Source organism: Podarcis erhardii, assembly GCF_964252035.2.
Source record: "Podarcis erhardii genome assembly, chromosome: 4".
NCBI lineage: Eukaryota > Metazoa > Chordata > Lepidosauria > Squamata > Lacertidae > Podarcis > Podarcis erhardii.
Genome location: NC_138508.1, coordinates 39,617,240 through 39,632,851, shown reverse-complemented (window position 1 = coordinate 39,632,851; position 15,612 = coordinate 39,617,240). Strand labels below are relative to the sequence as shown.

The 15,612-nt window shown below is 41.6% G+C and overlaps 1 protein-coding gene and 2 long non-coding RNA genes across 3 annotated transcripts; 2 read left to right on the top strand and 1 right to left on the bottom strand.

The window, feature by feature from the left end:
• The first annotated feature begins 292 nt into the window (after nt 1-292).
• Nucleotides 293-2,937, top strand: LOC309340670. Its single transcript, XR_014156065.1, has 3 exons — nt 293-439; nt 1,547-1,707; nt 2,608-2,937. It is a non-coding gene; the product is annotated as an uncharacterized lncRNA (long non-coding RNA).
• A 64-nt stretch (nt 2,938-3,001) lies between these two features.
• On the top strand, nt 3,002-7,936 carry LOC309340786. The gene is made up of 2 exons (XR_014156081.1): nt 3,002-3,726; nt 3,778-7,936. It is a non-coding gene; the product is annotated as an uncharacterized lncRNA (long non-coding RNA).
• A 794-nt stretch (nt 7,937-8,730) lies between these two features.
• ABHD10 (abhydrolase domain containing 10, depalmitoylase) lies at nt 8,731-15,408 on the bottom strand. Its single transcript, XM_081859813.1, has 5 exons — nt 15,156-15,408; nt 12,274-12,457; nt 11,943-12,054; nt 10,647-10,784; nt 8,731-9,438 (listed from the first exon to the last, which is right to left on the bottom strand). The coding sequence occupies exons 1-5, from the start codon at nt 15,370-15,372 to the stop codon at nt 9,103-9,105; spliced, it is 987 nt and encodes a 328-aa protein (XP_081715939.1). The 5' UTR covers nt 15,373-15,408; the 3' UTR covers nt 8,731-9,102.
• Nucleotides 15,409-15,612: the final 204 nt, after the last annotated feature.

The following is a 15,612-nucleotide window of genomic DNA, read 5'->3' as shown; positions in this document are numbered from 1 at the left end:
CAATAAACAGCAAAAATCACCAGTGTAAATTCAAAGAAAGTGACTATTTTAATCTGCTTGAATGGAAATAAGAAAGCTAAGCCGCTAAATGCCATCTCAGAGGAGGACAGAGTTCCCCATCCTCCACCCCAATTCCCTGCAATGCAGTGCCGGACAGAATATTCCACACTCTTCAAAAGTCTAGAACTTTTCCAGTTCTGACTAAGCAAGCTTTGTCATATGCAGAGCTCTGGGTAGCAAGCAAAGATGCATGGTGGGTTGCAACAGCAGCTGTTCAGGACCAGCCCAAGATGCTTTGCTGCCTGAGCTGAGACAGCAAATGGCACTCCAACCCTGAAGGCAAGATGCACTGCACTGAAGGCCAGGACATCAAATGGACAAGTTGTCTTGGCAGCTGAGGAAGAAAAGCCCACCAGAATCTCTGTCTGCAAATGTAATGGTATGATAATAGTAAATTAAATAGCTAGCAATTTCTTCGCCTTTCATTATACCTAACCTGAGGTGACCACCTCAGTCCTGCTTATCTATAGTAAAGGTAAAGGTAAAGAGACCCCTGACCATTAGGTCCAGTCGTGACCGACTCTGGGGTTGCGGCGCTCATCTCGCTCTATAGGCCGAGGGAGCCGGCGTACAGCTTCCAGGTCATGTGGCCAGCATGACTAAGCCACTTCTGATTAACCAGAGCAACGCACGGAAACGCCGTTTACCTTCCCGCCGGAACGGTACCTATTTATCTACTTACACAATGACGTGCTTTCGAACTGCTAGGTTGGCAGGAGCAGGGACCGAGCAACGGGAGCTCACCCTCTTATGGGGATTCGAACCGTCGACCTTCTGATCAGCAAGTCCTAGGCTCTGTGGTTTAACCCACAGTGCCACCTGCATCCCTTTTAGCTTATCTATAGTACCAGCTCATTATTCAATGGCCTTTGACACCACCATGGGTTGTGCCTGCTTAACTTAGACCAGAGGATCTCATTCTATTGCTTGCATTGCAGGCATTACACCAACTTCACACCAAAATGTTTGCTTGTACTGGTTCAGGCGAAAGCTTGGGGAATGATGCTTTGAAGGCTCCTATATATGTTTTGAAAGCTCCCGCCGTGCAAAATTAGCAAAGGGAGAACTCTTTCCCACAACATCCATTTTGTAGGTATGTGAGTGTGTTTTCCTCCCTTGCATATGGGGAAAGCATTCAGATATCCAGTCTGAAGGACAAGACAAGCGAAGGGCAAGACAGCACCTCCTTTTCAATTACAGAAGCCCACCAACTTGGCAACTGAAACTCTGTCCTTCAACAGAAGGAAAACGTCAGCATCTTCAGGAGAAATGGTTGGGGGTTTCCACTTCTACACAAACACATTATTTGCCATTGAGATGACTCAGCTGTCTCACTCTGCCTAATGGTAGGGCTGGTCCTGAGTCCAGCGAAAGGTTCGTCACATGAGTATGCTGATCATGTTTCCTTCTCCCTCCTTTTCATGCCGCTTGAGAGAACTGCTGTCATGTATTTCATATATAGTCATTCTATGTTTCATCTTTTCAGATTTGCAGCCAAGCCTGTTCCATACATTCCCAACTGTTCAGAAACTCAAGACGTGAGCTCTCTGGCTTATATAATTCTCAGACTCTCCTGGCTTGACTTGAATACATGAAAAATTCAGTGGGTGACCTCATTTCCCTGCAAGATTTTCATATTGTGTACTGGTATGTATTTATTTTTAAATAAGTCGCCTGAAAAATTTTCTTATGTAACTCAGCTCTCTTAGAGCTCACCCTACTGCACACGCAGCATGCTGTTCGTGATAAAGAAATGAGGCATCTGTGGAAAAATGTTTTTTTTAAGTACTGCCTCAATCGTGTACAAACAGCTAGGTTGCATATACTGATAAAATTCAATTTTTTTGTTCTGGAAAAGAAAGCTATGAAGAGGGTCTATTATTCTAGTATTCCTGTAATACAAAAGGGATTTTAATGCACTGCATTTCCTTTGAATTAATTCATACAACTCTAGAACATGGCAGTGGAAGGTTATTTGTCCTTCGTCACTTCAGATCCACTTCCAACAGGATGAGTCACACTGTAAGGATTGTAGTCAACAAATGAATAGCCGTCACCTTATCTTTTATGTTGTGAACTGCCCTGTGATCTTTGGGTGAAGGGTGGTATACAAATTTAATAGATAAATAAAAATACTTACTATATGCATTTGGAAGGGCTACACCTTAGCGCTAGAGTTCCTTGCATGCAATAAGTTCAATCCTTGCCATGTCCAGGTAGGGCCTAAAACACTAGAGAGCCACGTGCTCTCTGTGTAGACAATACTGGGCTAGATGGACCAGTCGTCAGACTCAGTGTAAGACAGTTTCCTATGTTCAAGGAAAGAGAACTCTCTTGGTTGGTGGGGAGGGCTCTATAGCAGGTGTGGAGGACCTTTGGCCCTCCAAAAGTTCTGAATTATTAACTCCAGGCAGCTGCAGGAAGCAGGGCCAATAGCCAGGGATGATGAGATTTGTAGTTCTTTAACCAGTGCCAATGCTAAGTGGAGTGTGGCGCCTCTGCAAATCAATGTTCCAAGCTGAAATGCTACTTTCTTTTCCTCCCAAGGCCAGACATACTGAATATGTACTTTAAAAAAGAAGAAGGAAACAGAACGTGACTTTTATATATGTGGCTGTATATTGGTGACAGGGGCAGAAAAGAAGAATTCTGAATTCTGGGATACTTGGATTTGATATCCCGCTTTATCACTACCCTAAGGAGTCTCAAAGCGGCCAACATTCTCCTTTCCCTTCCTCCCACACAACAAACACTCTGTGAGGTGAGTGGGGCTGAGAGACTTCAGAGAAGTGTGACTAGCCCAAGGTCACCCAGCAGCTGCATGTGGAGGAGCGGAGACGCAAACCCAGTTCCCCAGATTACGAGACTACCGCTCTTAACCACTACACCACACTGGCTTTCTCTATTTTTATTTTTATTTTTATTCTACTTGAATAAAAATTAAGTGATTCTGGCAATGCACACAAAAAATTGTACTCTAATGTAGATAAGCACAGTATGTTTTACAGTTAGCATGTGCTTATTTCATAGTCACTCTTTCCTCATGCAGTGCATAATCAAAATCAGCCATTGAAAACTGTTTCCATGGGTATACAATGGGCACTATTTTCTGCTTAGTAGACAGATGGAGACAGCGCAAACAACAGATGCAATATAGTCCAATATAGTTTTATTGAAAAACTGGGCTTCAGACAAGCCGTTCATGTCAAGAGTTTTTCAGTAAGACCAGAAGGATTGTTCAGACATCTTAGTGCCCACAGTCAAATATGCATCTTTGAAACCCATTGATGATATCACATCACATGCGCTTTCAAGAACTGTGTCTTCTTTAATACAAAGGCAGGATGGAATAGTGAATGTCACCAGGTCACAGGAAATTATGTAGGCAGAATTAGCATAGAAATTACAGGGCAGGAAGCAGGTCAAGATCTGGGACCCCCCGCCCCCCGGAGGTGCTATGAATAGCAGTTGTACAATTCCTAAGAAGGGTGAGTTAAAACAAAAAAAACCCCAGGCTTTTGAAATGATAAATATTTTACTCCTATTTTTTTGGGGGGGGGAGCATCTTAAAATGTAGGAGAAAATATGGTGGAAAATGACACCGATAAATACACATGGCCAATATACACAGAAGTAAACTGGCACACTTGAACCCTGAATGCATTGGTCTCAAATTCACAAGGGCCACCTGATTATATAAGCTGCTACAGCGTAAAGCTGCATAGACAAGAAAACGAGACAGTTGCAAGCTGATGCCTGAAAAACAAAGACCACCACCTATTTCCCCATATTGATTGTGGTACCATGAGTCAGCAACCAGCCTTCTCCCCAGTCCTTCCAAAGGACATGGTGAGAGGTCATGTGGTCCAGCTGGTGATTCCTCCTTCTTCCCTTGGAAACTGAGCAGGCATTTCAGTGATCTAGTATCTTAAAGAGAAAAACCCAGTGGGGACTTGGATGTGTAAATCAGGGGAAATGAAAAATGTTACTGCTTCACACTCTGCTAAAATCAACACAGTAAATTCAAAATATGGGTTTTGCTTCAAAGAGCCCCATTAAATACACCCTGTGGCCTGGGCATGGTTTTAAGGCTTTTTGACTGCCATTGTTTCTTTGAACAGCAGGCAGATCCATGCCCAATCATGAGCTGCTTTTGCAAGTCTCCTCAGTTTCAGAAAGGGGTTGCCATATGGTACAGCAGACAGCCGTTGAACAACAAAGACGGAGCCCAGATGCCCCTCACATGTGCAGAACTCTCAGCTACCAGACAAAGCTATGAATATCTGCATGACTGATTTCATCAGGCACCTAGATTTATTTCTTAGATTTATTAGTTGCTTGTTACCCTCCATGGTCTACAAGCAATTTACATATAAAAGCATAAGTGTATGTACATTATACCAATGAAATTAATATTAAATACTAAAATTCTCAAACACCACACACACAAAAAAAATAAAAAAACCAAACAAAAAACAAATGCCCCATAAGTGTCACTGGAAGCTTTGGCAGCATGTTAACAGCAGAACAAAATCAGCTCAGTCCATCAAAATTACATCCCTTGATTGGGAAACTAGGCTGATGCAGCCTAGAATAGCATTGGCTACTTTTTTGCTGCTGCATCATTAGTTTGTGGTCTACTAAGATCACTAGATCTTTTTCAAATGTACTACTGGAAAGCCAGGTGTCCTATCTAAGTGTAAAACCTTTCATTTGTCACTACTGAAATTCATTTTGTTAGTTTTGGCACAGTTCTCCAATCTGTTTGGGTCAACCTGAATCCTGTTTCTGTCTCCAGCGGCAGTGGCTACTCCGCTGAGTTTGGTGTCATCAATATGAGAATACTATGTTTAAAATAAGAACTATTAAATTCCAAATTTTAAAACAATAAAAGCAGTACAATGAGAACATGGCTAGTTGTGGCAGAATATAGAAACTGAGCTGAGCATCTATGAAATATCCATTGCATCTCAATCAGCCTTCTAACTGTTCAAATCAAATTCCACCCATTTCCCCATACATGTTCCCAGCTTATTTCATTCATGACAGCTGGGGCTGTTTTATTTCCCAGACAAATCTGTAGGCGGGAACAATAATGAAGAGTTTTAGCACTACAAACCTAATCAAACCTGCCACAGCAAGAGGCATTTCAAATTAATTGAAACCTGGCAATTAGAACAGGATTGTCTTTATTGACCATGAATGTTAAAAGAAATTTAACACTGCAGTTGTGAGAAGAGAAATGGCTGCCCTTAAAGTCATCTTCCTTTGCTCAGATGTAGAAAAAAAATTCAAACAGATAATTCATTTCTATTTTAAGTAAAGATGTCCTAAAACAAGACAGTAATGGCCAACTTTTCAAATCGCACAGAAGAAGGAACTATAGCTTTGGACATGATGACATCTGAGATGAGGTCAAAACAGCATCAGTTTCATTCCAGCTGTTTTAATGACTGAAAAGAAGGCATCACACTCCTTTTTGCTTCTGCTTCTTGAAACTACTGTTTCACAGCATGTCTGATCCTGGGTCAAAAGGCTATAATAATTGGGTTTACACAACAGCTTTTACATGCTCCATATACATTGCCCTCATTTCCTGTTTATATGTATTTCTCAGGCAACTGGTTGGCCACTGTAGAGAAAAGTATGCTGAATTCAGTGGGCCTTTGATGAAGTCCAACAGGGATCTCACATTCCTCTCTCACTAATACAAAGTAAAGCAAGCTAGTATTATGCCACTAGTTTAGATAAGGATATGATTGTGAGGTAGCAGCTTCCTCCAAAGACTGACTCATAGATGTTAAGTATCACATTTTTAGCTACTGCACAACACTGTGATCACTACACAAGGATTCTTAAAAGTCATGTTAATTCAAAATGCATTTTGAATTTCAAGCTTTATTTCTAATGAAGAAAAGAATATATTCAGCAGTTATTGACTGCAGTAAGCTTTGACCATGTCCACTCTCATCTTCGCTGGAATGAAATGCCAGCTGGTTTCTTCACTCCTAGAATTGTCTCTTGCACCTTTTCAACAAACATTTATGTAGCTTTATGAAAAATTATTGTCCAATTTTGCTTCCCTGTCCTCTCCCCTTTCCCTGCCATAGTCATTCGGATTATAAAGCTGCAGGGAAGAACTATTGCCGATAATCTGCATATAGAATCTAAACCACTTTAGGATCTGAATTTTCTGAAGGAACTGATATATAGGCAAGCAAAAATCAACATACTACCAGGAGGATAAGATTAGATCTACACCTTTGGAACATGGTGATTTGGTTACTCAGTAACATTTTTTAGTGGAATAAGCAACCAGTGCTGCCTCAGTTTGCCACTGAACTTGCTTCCAAGATAAGTATGAAAAGCACAGCCATACTCCAGGCCCGTACTAAGTGATCAGCTGACCTTTTTCTTACTATTGGTTCAATGGTCCAGTCATGAGCACTGCATATACACTACGAAGGACATTCCACTCCTTTACAGTCTGCACCAGAATAAATTTTAGCACGGCTATTCGACTAATCCAGAAAAAGTACTATGAAAAATGTAAGCATGTTGTAAGTCGTGGAGGAAAGAAATTCAGAGGACAAAGTCCTGCAGTGGTATAGCTGCTTGAGGAGTAAAACATCCCACTCAAAACTCTTTATAGATAAGCCATTCAATTGTCTTGTTGGATAGTGTCATATATTGTATAAAAACACACTTCAGAACAGCATCTCTTTTTTATTATTAAACGTATTAAATTGCATAAGAATGTTAACAAAGAGCTACTTTTTGTCACTACAGTTCAATTCAGGTTATAGTTTAGGCAGTGTCATTTAATTCCTTTCAAAGCCCATTCGGTGGATTAATTTCTAGCACCTAAAACACGTGCACTTCCATATATATGGCATTTCTTTTAGTACAAATTTAAGATAACTGTTTTATCGCTGACTTTCTATAGTATAGGACCATTTTCTATGCTCCAACCTCTCACCAGCACAAGTAGCTGTGGAGATACACAACAGCAAGATAGAAGAGACCAAGAAATCTACCCAAACTGAAAAAGGCAACTCTTCAATTGCATAAAGGGCTATGATAAAAGGCTTTTTCTTGTACCTCAGAAGTATTAACTGGCTGTAGCCAAATATAGAAATTATCAGCAACAGTTCTCATATCAAGTACTCAGAAATAATAATAAATGTCCTCAGATGTACTTATGCAATATTCTTGATTACAGGAAGGTACAATGTCAACCAGAAAACTACAGGTGCACTACAAACTTATGCTTATGTTATTCGACAGGTTCAAACTCAGGTCACCCAGGCTTGTGTTGACATGTAGCATCACATTCTCAAGTTGAAAAACTACGTTTGCAACCTTGCAATTAAAGGCATCCTCCTCCCTAGAGATGTGAAATGCTGTGCTGCGAATCCTTAAGGTGTACCACTAAACTCCATTTGCTGAAGAGTCTCAGTGGAAATAGCACCTTCTGAGATGGCAGGGTTTCCACATGTAATAACTTAATGTAAGATCTGGTTAAATGCTGCAAAAAAACCACACAATAATTTAGAACTTATTTTTTCCATATATTATTCAGTAAGTTTTACTTTTCTGCGTTTCACACACTGGTTAGAATCCAGTGAAGCGGCCCTCCGTGTGCACAGGGAGCATATCCTTTGAAGAAATGCCATATGGTCAGGGCAATTCTACCTGCAATAACCAGCAACATGAACCAACCGTTAAGGTTTTCTATTATAACCAAGAATTACAACAGAATAGGTCATCCCACATTTGAACCTTTAGTTGCATGATCTAGTAATACGGCCTTTCTGCTGCAGAAATGTGGCTTCAAGTATAAATCTTTTAATATTATAATGAACTTTATATAAAATGTTTTTTTTTTTATTAGGAATGAATGATAAAAGACCTGCTTCCCCTCACCTAAGAAAGGATATGCTGTGTAGTCAAAAACCAAGAACTGTGAGAAATGTTAACCTTAGGATTCAATGGTGAATGGCTTCCTCAAGACTACATGTCTAACAGTATTATCTAGTAACAATCTTATAACTAGCACAGAGCAATTCCTATAACAGAATTTTATTTGCAAACCAGGTCTTCTGTTTTGGAAAGCCTGATGATCCTCACCACTGGCAAATGGAAGCAATGACAACCACAAGATCAGGCTTGTGAAATTACACAAAAGTCCACATTACAAATCTGATCTTCTTTGGCAGACTACCCACGGAAGTTTATCAAAAAGGAACGGCAATCTTTGACTTGTTTACATGTAAAGCACACTTAAATACTAGGCCCTACATACAGCTGGAATCAAGACCCATTCACAGTAACTTCCCATTGTGTTTAGGCTTCTGAACGTGAAATTCCCCCAACACATGTTCCTTCTTTGGTGGAAAGATAATTGTTTTTGCTTTTCCTTTGGTGACTGAGTTAAAAAATTATAAGGAACAGTTCCAGTGCCATGTAAATCCTTTATAGGAAGTACATCAATAATTGAAACCCATTTTAAATAATTCAATATTAAGCATGCTTTCTCCTTACATTCTCTCTACACTATGAAAACCAGGTGCATTCATTCATGCTAGAAATAACAAACATTGCACATATATTTCAGGTACATTTCTAGAAAGTTTGACTTGTCAAGTTATATTTCACAACTCTAGTGGGAAAACTTTACAATGCATATTTATTTTTAAGGTGTACAAAAGGGTGAAAAAGTCACACCGTACTGCAAGTAGTAATCATTGGCACAAAAATACCTGGGTACAAAAATATAGGAAATGTATGTTGCATAAAAGGGTCAGTGGTGATTTGCATTGAGCAGAAGGGTTTAAACAGCAGCATTTTCTTCACATTATTATTTGTGCAAATGCATCGTTAAGAATATTTACAAGAAAGAGAAGAAAACTAAGCAAGGAAACCATGGTAGGGCTCCAAGTGCATCTAGCTGACCAGTTACCCTCTGAAATTTCCTGCTGCCCTGACTGAGCAACAGAGCTCATGTAAACTTCCTCTGCTTCTCTCAGTAGGGAATTCATGCTAAGTGCTGAGCTCCTCAATTAAGTCTTCCACTGTGTATATGATAAGTTTGATATCTTCCTTCTCTTTCATCCGATGGTGACCAGCTTTGCGGAGAATAATATCCACATCTGTGCTAACAACGCGTTCTGCAATCTTCATAGAAGTCTCCCACGGAACATCCTCATCTTTTATGCCATGGATAAGCCTCACAGGACATTTTATGGGAAGAGGGCTAGTTAACACACAGTGATTTTCTGCTTCCTGGATGAGTCCATATGGCACAGAATAAACCCCTTCTTCGTTGTGCTTGGTTGGCACCTTCCATTCACCTTTTTCTTCAATTTCCTTTTTTAACTAGGAAGTAAAAACATATATCTATCTATATATATCTATTACAAACTAAACTCACAAGGCGGGACCTGAAAGTCACTCTCCATCCTAAGGTGAGTTTCTCCAAGTGTTAACTGATATCAGCACCTCGCCATCACATAATTATGGATTTGCATCATCAAAGGAACACCAAGAGTAGGAGAGGAAGTTCAAAACAAATCTTTTTCACAGCTGGGAAAGGCCACATGTAAAGTAGTGATTTTATCAAGTAAATAATTGTTACAAGCTCAACCTGCTGTTGTGTACTGGTTAAGAAAAAGGGCTACGAAAAACTAGGAAGGACAAAGCTTGATTCTGCTGTCAATGCACTATGAAGATTCTTCATAGTTATCAATACATCCAAAAACCATTTTCAGGTCTTGTCACACCAAGCACCAGCAAAAGAAATAAAACTCAAAGCAGAATATTCAAGTGAAGGTGCAAAGGACCAGATCTATTCTTAATAATTCCCACTGTGATCTAGTTGGGAAAGTTAACAAGTTACAATCTGCAACAGTTGGAAAGTGAACAAACCCAGATTTTTAGACAGGGTTTAGATAACGTTATTCATCAGCTTTATAGAGATGTTAAATAGCTTAGGAGAGCCTTGCTCAGTGGGTGGAGCTACAGCAATAGACCTCCCAGAAACAGCACTGCTGATGCTAAAGTTGTGGCAACACAAACACACCGGCAGAGCCAATCTAACGTTGCTGCTGACATACCTGTGAACCCCAACCTCACTGTCAAATCCACCGTCACAGAAAATGCCAGTGATGCGCCTGCCAGGGAGGCTACTGCTGAAGCTCTGCCCCAACGAGCACTCATTTAAGAGCCTGGGGGACACGATGGAACCCTGTAGGACCCCATACTGTCAATGCCACAGGGCCAATCAGCTGTTGCCCAGTCATGTAAATGACATTTCTCTACACACATGCTGTCTATAATAACAAAAGCCTTTTAAGTAGTGAAGTAAAACGTTCAAAAAAGAGGGCTACTAAAAAAATTAGCGAAGGCATCCTAAAAATGTCAAGTGTTTATTTGACAATCCCCAAGAGGCTTGCAAAAGTTGGAAGAATTGTTTTCTCTGGTGCTTTTTCTGTCTGACATACACTGTGTACTCTTAAGACAGAACACTACTTCTACATGAAAAAAGTGCCTATTTCGATCAGGAAAGTCTTATTATTCCTCCTTACCTCTACAGGAAGCTGTTGATAAGTTGATACTAGATAGTCTGCCGCTGCAGCTACTCCAACTAGTGCAGCCACCTTCTCTGGACGAGCAATTGCAGCATGAAGCATCAACCATCCGCCCAAACTGGAACCAACTAAAATCTTAATGTGAGACCAGTATTAGTTAGTTTATTGCGAGCTCATTAATAAACTGTGCCACCATAAACAAAAAGGGTCAGGAGATAAAGCCACTTTAAGTGCTATGAGGACTGTCCAAGAGAATATGAACACCAGTTGACATGGCAAGCACATTTGAAGTCTTGTACCTTCTGCACTTTATCAGTACCTCGGGAGGCTGTTATTACTTAGCATAGTTCTTGGGTGGTTTAAATATGTTGGCTCTATTGCTCTAAACATATTTTAAAATTTTATTTTAGAGCTGTGTAACACACAAGCTTAAATATGCTCTCAAATGAACTTTTTAAAAAAGCAGTATTACTCAATTGTCTCATGAACAACAATTACCCAGCAAATGTTGTCAACCAGAAGCCAGATTCACAGCAGCATTGTGCAAATCTGGGAACGTGAGCGATATCTAGTTAGACTATGGGTAGGGAAACTAAGGCCTGGGGGCTGGATCTGGCCCAACTGCCTTCTAAATTCGGCCCGCAGATGGTCTGGGAATCAGTGTGTTTTTACATGAGTAGAATGTGTCCTTTTATTTAAAATGCATCTCTGGGTTATTTGTGGGGCATAGGAATCTGTTCATTTATTTTTTCCCCAAAATATAGTCCAACCCCCCACAAGGTCTGAGGGATAGTGGACCGGCCCCCTGCTGAAAAAATTTGCTGACCCGAGTTAGACTCCTCCAGTGCAAGGAGTTTTAGCTGTGCCATGCAACTTCCCGCTTTCTCCTCGGGTGCTCCCTAAATCGGTTGTAGGGGTGCTCTCATCTCCCTGGGGCATATTTATAAGGCATGCAGGGAGAGGGGAAACTCCTTGCGCTAGTGGAACTGTTTAGTTGCATATGTTTGCTTCTTTGAAAGTTACACAGGCTGAAAATGGCAACATATTCAACAACTTTTATTCACGAAAGAGGGCTTGGACTACATTCACAGGGGCTGCCAACCTTTCCGGAACTGTGGGGATATTTAGGCACCACAAACCCTGCACAACCAATTCTACGGGCTACAGCAGAAACCTTTTTTTAAAGGGGGGGGGGAGCTTAATTTCAGGAAGCAGAACACCACACTAGCAACCCCTGTACTTGAACCTGAGAGAAATGTTTATGCTAGGTTTAAAAATAAAGACATTGTCAACCTGTGGTCCTTGTGTGAGTTCATCCAATACTGCCAGTACATCCTTCCGCCACTTTCCCAATGTACATTCTTTAACATCGCCTTCTGAACTTCCACAGCCTCTATAGTCAAACCTGTGAAATTAGGCAAGAGAGGGATCTCAATAAAAGCATAGCTTTGCGCAAACGACACTTAACAGGGCCACAAAATGAAAAGTCTGGAAAACATTAACAATACAAAGAGCTGGAATACATTTCATTAACATTTACAGAAGGTTCAGAATAATAATAATTTATCAATGTAATTTATTGAACGGTGTTTGCATTTAATTAGCATATACTTCTAAGACATACCTTACAAAAGCGTGGCCCACTGATTTGCAGTAGTCTTCGAGCGCTAGTGCCTTGTTACCATTCATATTTGAAAGAAAACCTGAGAGGAAGACAACTCCAGGATTCTTGCCTTTTAGCTTGTGATAGGCTAGGTTTGGATTATCAGGACGGCTAAGAAAACTGTGTGAGGATTTTTGTCTGCAACCTAAACAGAAGACATTTCTAAGCCATGTATGTTTTGCCTATTGACAGTATTGATACATATCATTTGGAAAAGCTAGCAGTGGTCTGATGTCAGCTGGCGAACAGTCCTATCTGCAACTTTTCACTATCATTGTTTTCAAAGTAAAAAACAAAAACAAATCCAGAGACCAGAATGTGCAACACACATATCATATGCAAACATTGTCATCTATTGAGGTAGATATTCATAGAAATAAGAATCATATGAATGTTTTAAAATTATATGCATTGATTTGACAAACACTATACAATGAATTATATACAGAAAATAAACAAAGCATTATTTTTTAAATTTGCCTTCCACACATCTATCAACATCAGGGTGGATTTGATTTAAATCGATTTAAATCATGATTTAAATTATGATTTAAATCACTAGTCAGTAAGACGATTTAAATCTTCTTTTTTTAACAGAAAGACTCATTTTTACTGGTATGCAGTGGTACCTCTGGATACGAACGGCATCCGTTCCGGAGCCCCGTTCGCATCCTGAAGCAAACGCAACCCGCGTCTGTGTGTCACGATTTGCCGCTTCCACGCATGACGTCATTTTGAGCGTCTGCGCATGCGCCAAAACCTGGAAGTAACACTTTCCGTTACTTCCGGGTCGCTGTGGAGCGTAACCTGAAAACGCTCAACCTGAAGCAACTTCAACCCGAGGTATGACTGTAATCTTAATATTCACAACCAGAAGAACGTTTCACTTTTGGAATAATAAATTTTCATTGTAGTTTTTACAGTTATATCAAAAGTTATTGATTTGGTTATACTATTAGAAATACACACATATAATTATGAAATTATGGTGAGGTTTAATAAGTTAACTGTTTATATTTGGACAACTTTTCTGCTGTACTTTATTGGAAGGAGAAAAATAATCATTTCCCTAATAACAATTTAAACAATTTATTTAAATAAAACAATAAAATTATAGCATATGTATCCATGCAGACCTTTAAAGCCCTAAACGGCCTCTGTCCAGTATACCTGAAGGAGTGTCTCCACCCCCTTCGTTCAGCTGGGACACTGAGGTCCAGCTCCAAGGGCCTTCTGGCGGTTCCCCTACTGCGAGAAGTGAGGTTACAGGAAACCAGGCAGAGGGCCTTCTCGGTAGTGGCGCCCGCCCTGTGGAACGCCCTCCCATCAGATGTCAAGGAAATAAACAACTATCTGACTTTTAGAAGACATCTGAAGGCAGAAGTTTTTAATGTGTGATGTTTTATTCAGTTTTTAATCTGTTGGCAGCAGCCCAGAGTGGCTGGGGAAACCCAGCCAGATGGGCCGTTCTACAAATAATAAATTATAATTATTATAGCCATCTTCTGAAGCAAAGCAGGTCCTGGTCTTCTGGCCTGTGCTTCGAAATGAGACTACTTGAGAAGAACCTTGTGACTTCAAACAAGCTTGCGTCAACTTTATGGTAGAGTGTGATTTCTTGGGTGGGAGGAAGGGAGGCTTAGTCTGCTCTTTCCAGGGACTCGCATGTCCCTGCGAAAACAAAACAGTGCGGTGGGAAGTGGGTGTGGCCACCTGTCCACACCACGCGCAACGCGAGTGGCCGCACAGAAATGACACAACAGTGCTCAATCCAGAGTGACAGAAGAACCCCATGGCCTTTCTTTAAAGCCCCACGGCTACCCTCTTCTCTTTCTCTTCCTACCTTTTTCTCACCACCAAAGGCAGCCTTCGTAGTCCGCCTCTGGCTGGGCAGGCACGAGGCAGTGATGGCTAGCAATTCGGGTAGCTTTAAAAAAAGGCCAAATTCATGGCGGAGATGACCACTGGCGGCCACGATAGCTACTGTTTATTACAGTTAGGGTTAGGGACTGGAAGAATCCGCGACCAGAAAGAATAGGAATATCAAGAAGATTGCAAGAAATTTAAGGACTATTTGAATAAATATTGTAATATAAATAAATAGAAGTCACTTGAAAGCACCAAATAGGCCTAGGATTAAATTAGGATTAAATTGTAAATTGGATTTAGGACAGTAAGAAAAGAGAATAAGATAGTTAATTGCTGGAAATGATTTTAGTTTAAGAATCATATTGGAGAGCTGTTACATGCAGATATAATGAAATTCAGAAGGGAGGGATTTGAGGAAGTCAATTAACAATGTAAGAGAAATTAGGTTTTCAAGGGATATGTGTTTAAGATTTCTTTTTTGTTCTTCTTTTTTAATATTGTATTGTGTTTTCTTTTGTGTGTTTTCATTTCCTTTTTTATGTTATATTTGTTATAATTGTGGAAAATTTAATAAAAAAAATTTTTTTTTGGGGGGGGGGACAAAAAACGATGGCTACTGTTTGGAGCCAGAGGCGCTTCTGAATCCTGCTCGCTGGCTTCCCTCCGGGGCACCTGGGTGGCCACCGTGAGAGAGGATGCCCGACTAGGCGGGCCATTGGCCTGACCCAGCAAGGACGCGGATGGGGGGGTGGGGGGACTGGCGGCCCGCCCGCTGCCGGACTACAACTCCCATGATCCTTCGCACCGGGGCTGAGGGGAGATGGGAGTCCGACAACACCTGGAGCCACGCAGGAGCCTCGCCCGCGTGAAGCCTCGGCAGGAACCCACGGGAAAAAGAAAAAGAGGCGGTGGCGACGGAGGAACGGCGCTTCCATCGCGCTACCGTCCGGCGGAGCCACGCCCCTCGCACTTACCCGGCAGCTGAGGGAAGCCCACCAGCGCCGTCGCTCGAGCGGCCTCTGGGCCCCAGCAGCGGCGGCTCTCCCGCCACAGGACTCTCGCCGCCCCCGCCATCGCCCTCAGACACGCGAGCGAGCGCCCTTTCCCCTCGGGCCGCTCGGCGAGGAAGCCAGTGCGCATGCGCCTGGTCAGCTGGTGGTGGGTGGAGCCTGTCGGTTTTAGACTACGCATGCTCGGAAAGCCCGCGGGGGTTCTGTGGGAAGCGCGGGAAAGGCGCACTAAGGTGAGGAGAGCCGCTGGGAAGTGGAAGCTGGGCTTGGAAGCGGGCAGGATTTTGCTGTCCGTCTTCATGACTGCTCGCAGTGAGAACCTTACGGGCGGGGTAAAAATGAACACTTGAGAAGGAATGGGAGGGAAGGTTGGGGTTGGGCTGGATGACCTTTGGGGAACCCTTTTGAAAACCAGTTCTAT

Excerpts from the sequence above, each read along its gene's own strand:
- ABHD10 (XM_081859813.1), bottom strand. The coding sequence starts at position 15,372 with ATGCGTAGTCTAAAACCGACAGGCTCCACCCACCACCAGCTGACCAGG. Across the intron at positions 12,055-12,273 it reads GTGGGCCACGCTTTTGTAAG|GTTTGACTATAGAGGCTGTG; the intron begins GTATGTCTTAGA and ends CTAATTTCACAG. Across the intron at positions 9,439-10,646 it reads ATCAACAGCTTCCTGTAGAG|TTAAAAAAGGAAATTGAAGA; the intron begins GTAAGGAGGAAT and ends TTTACTTCCTAG.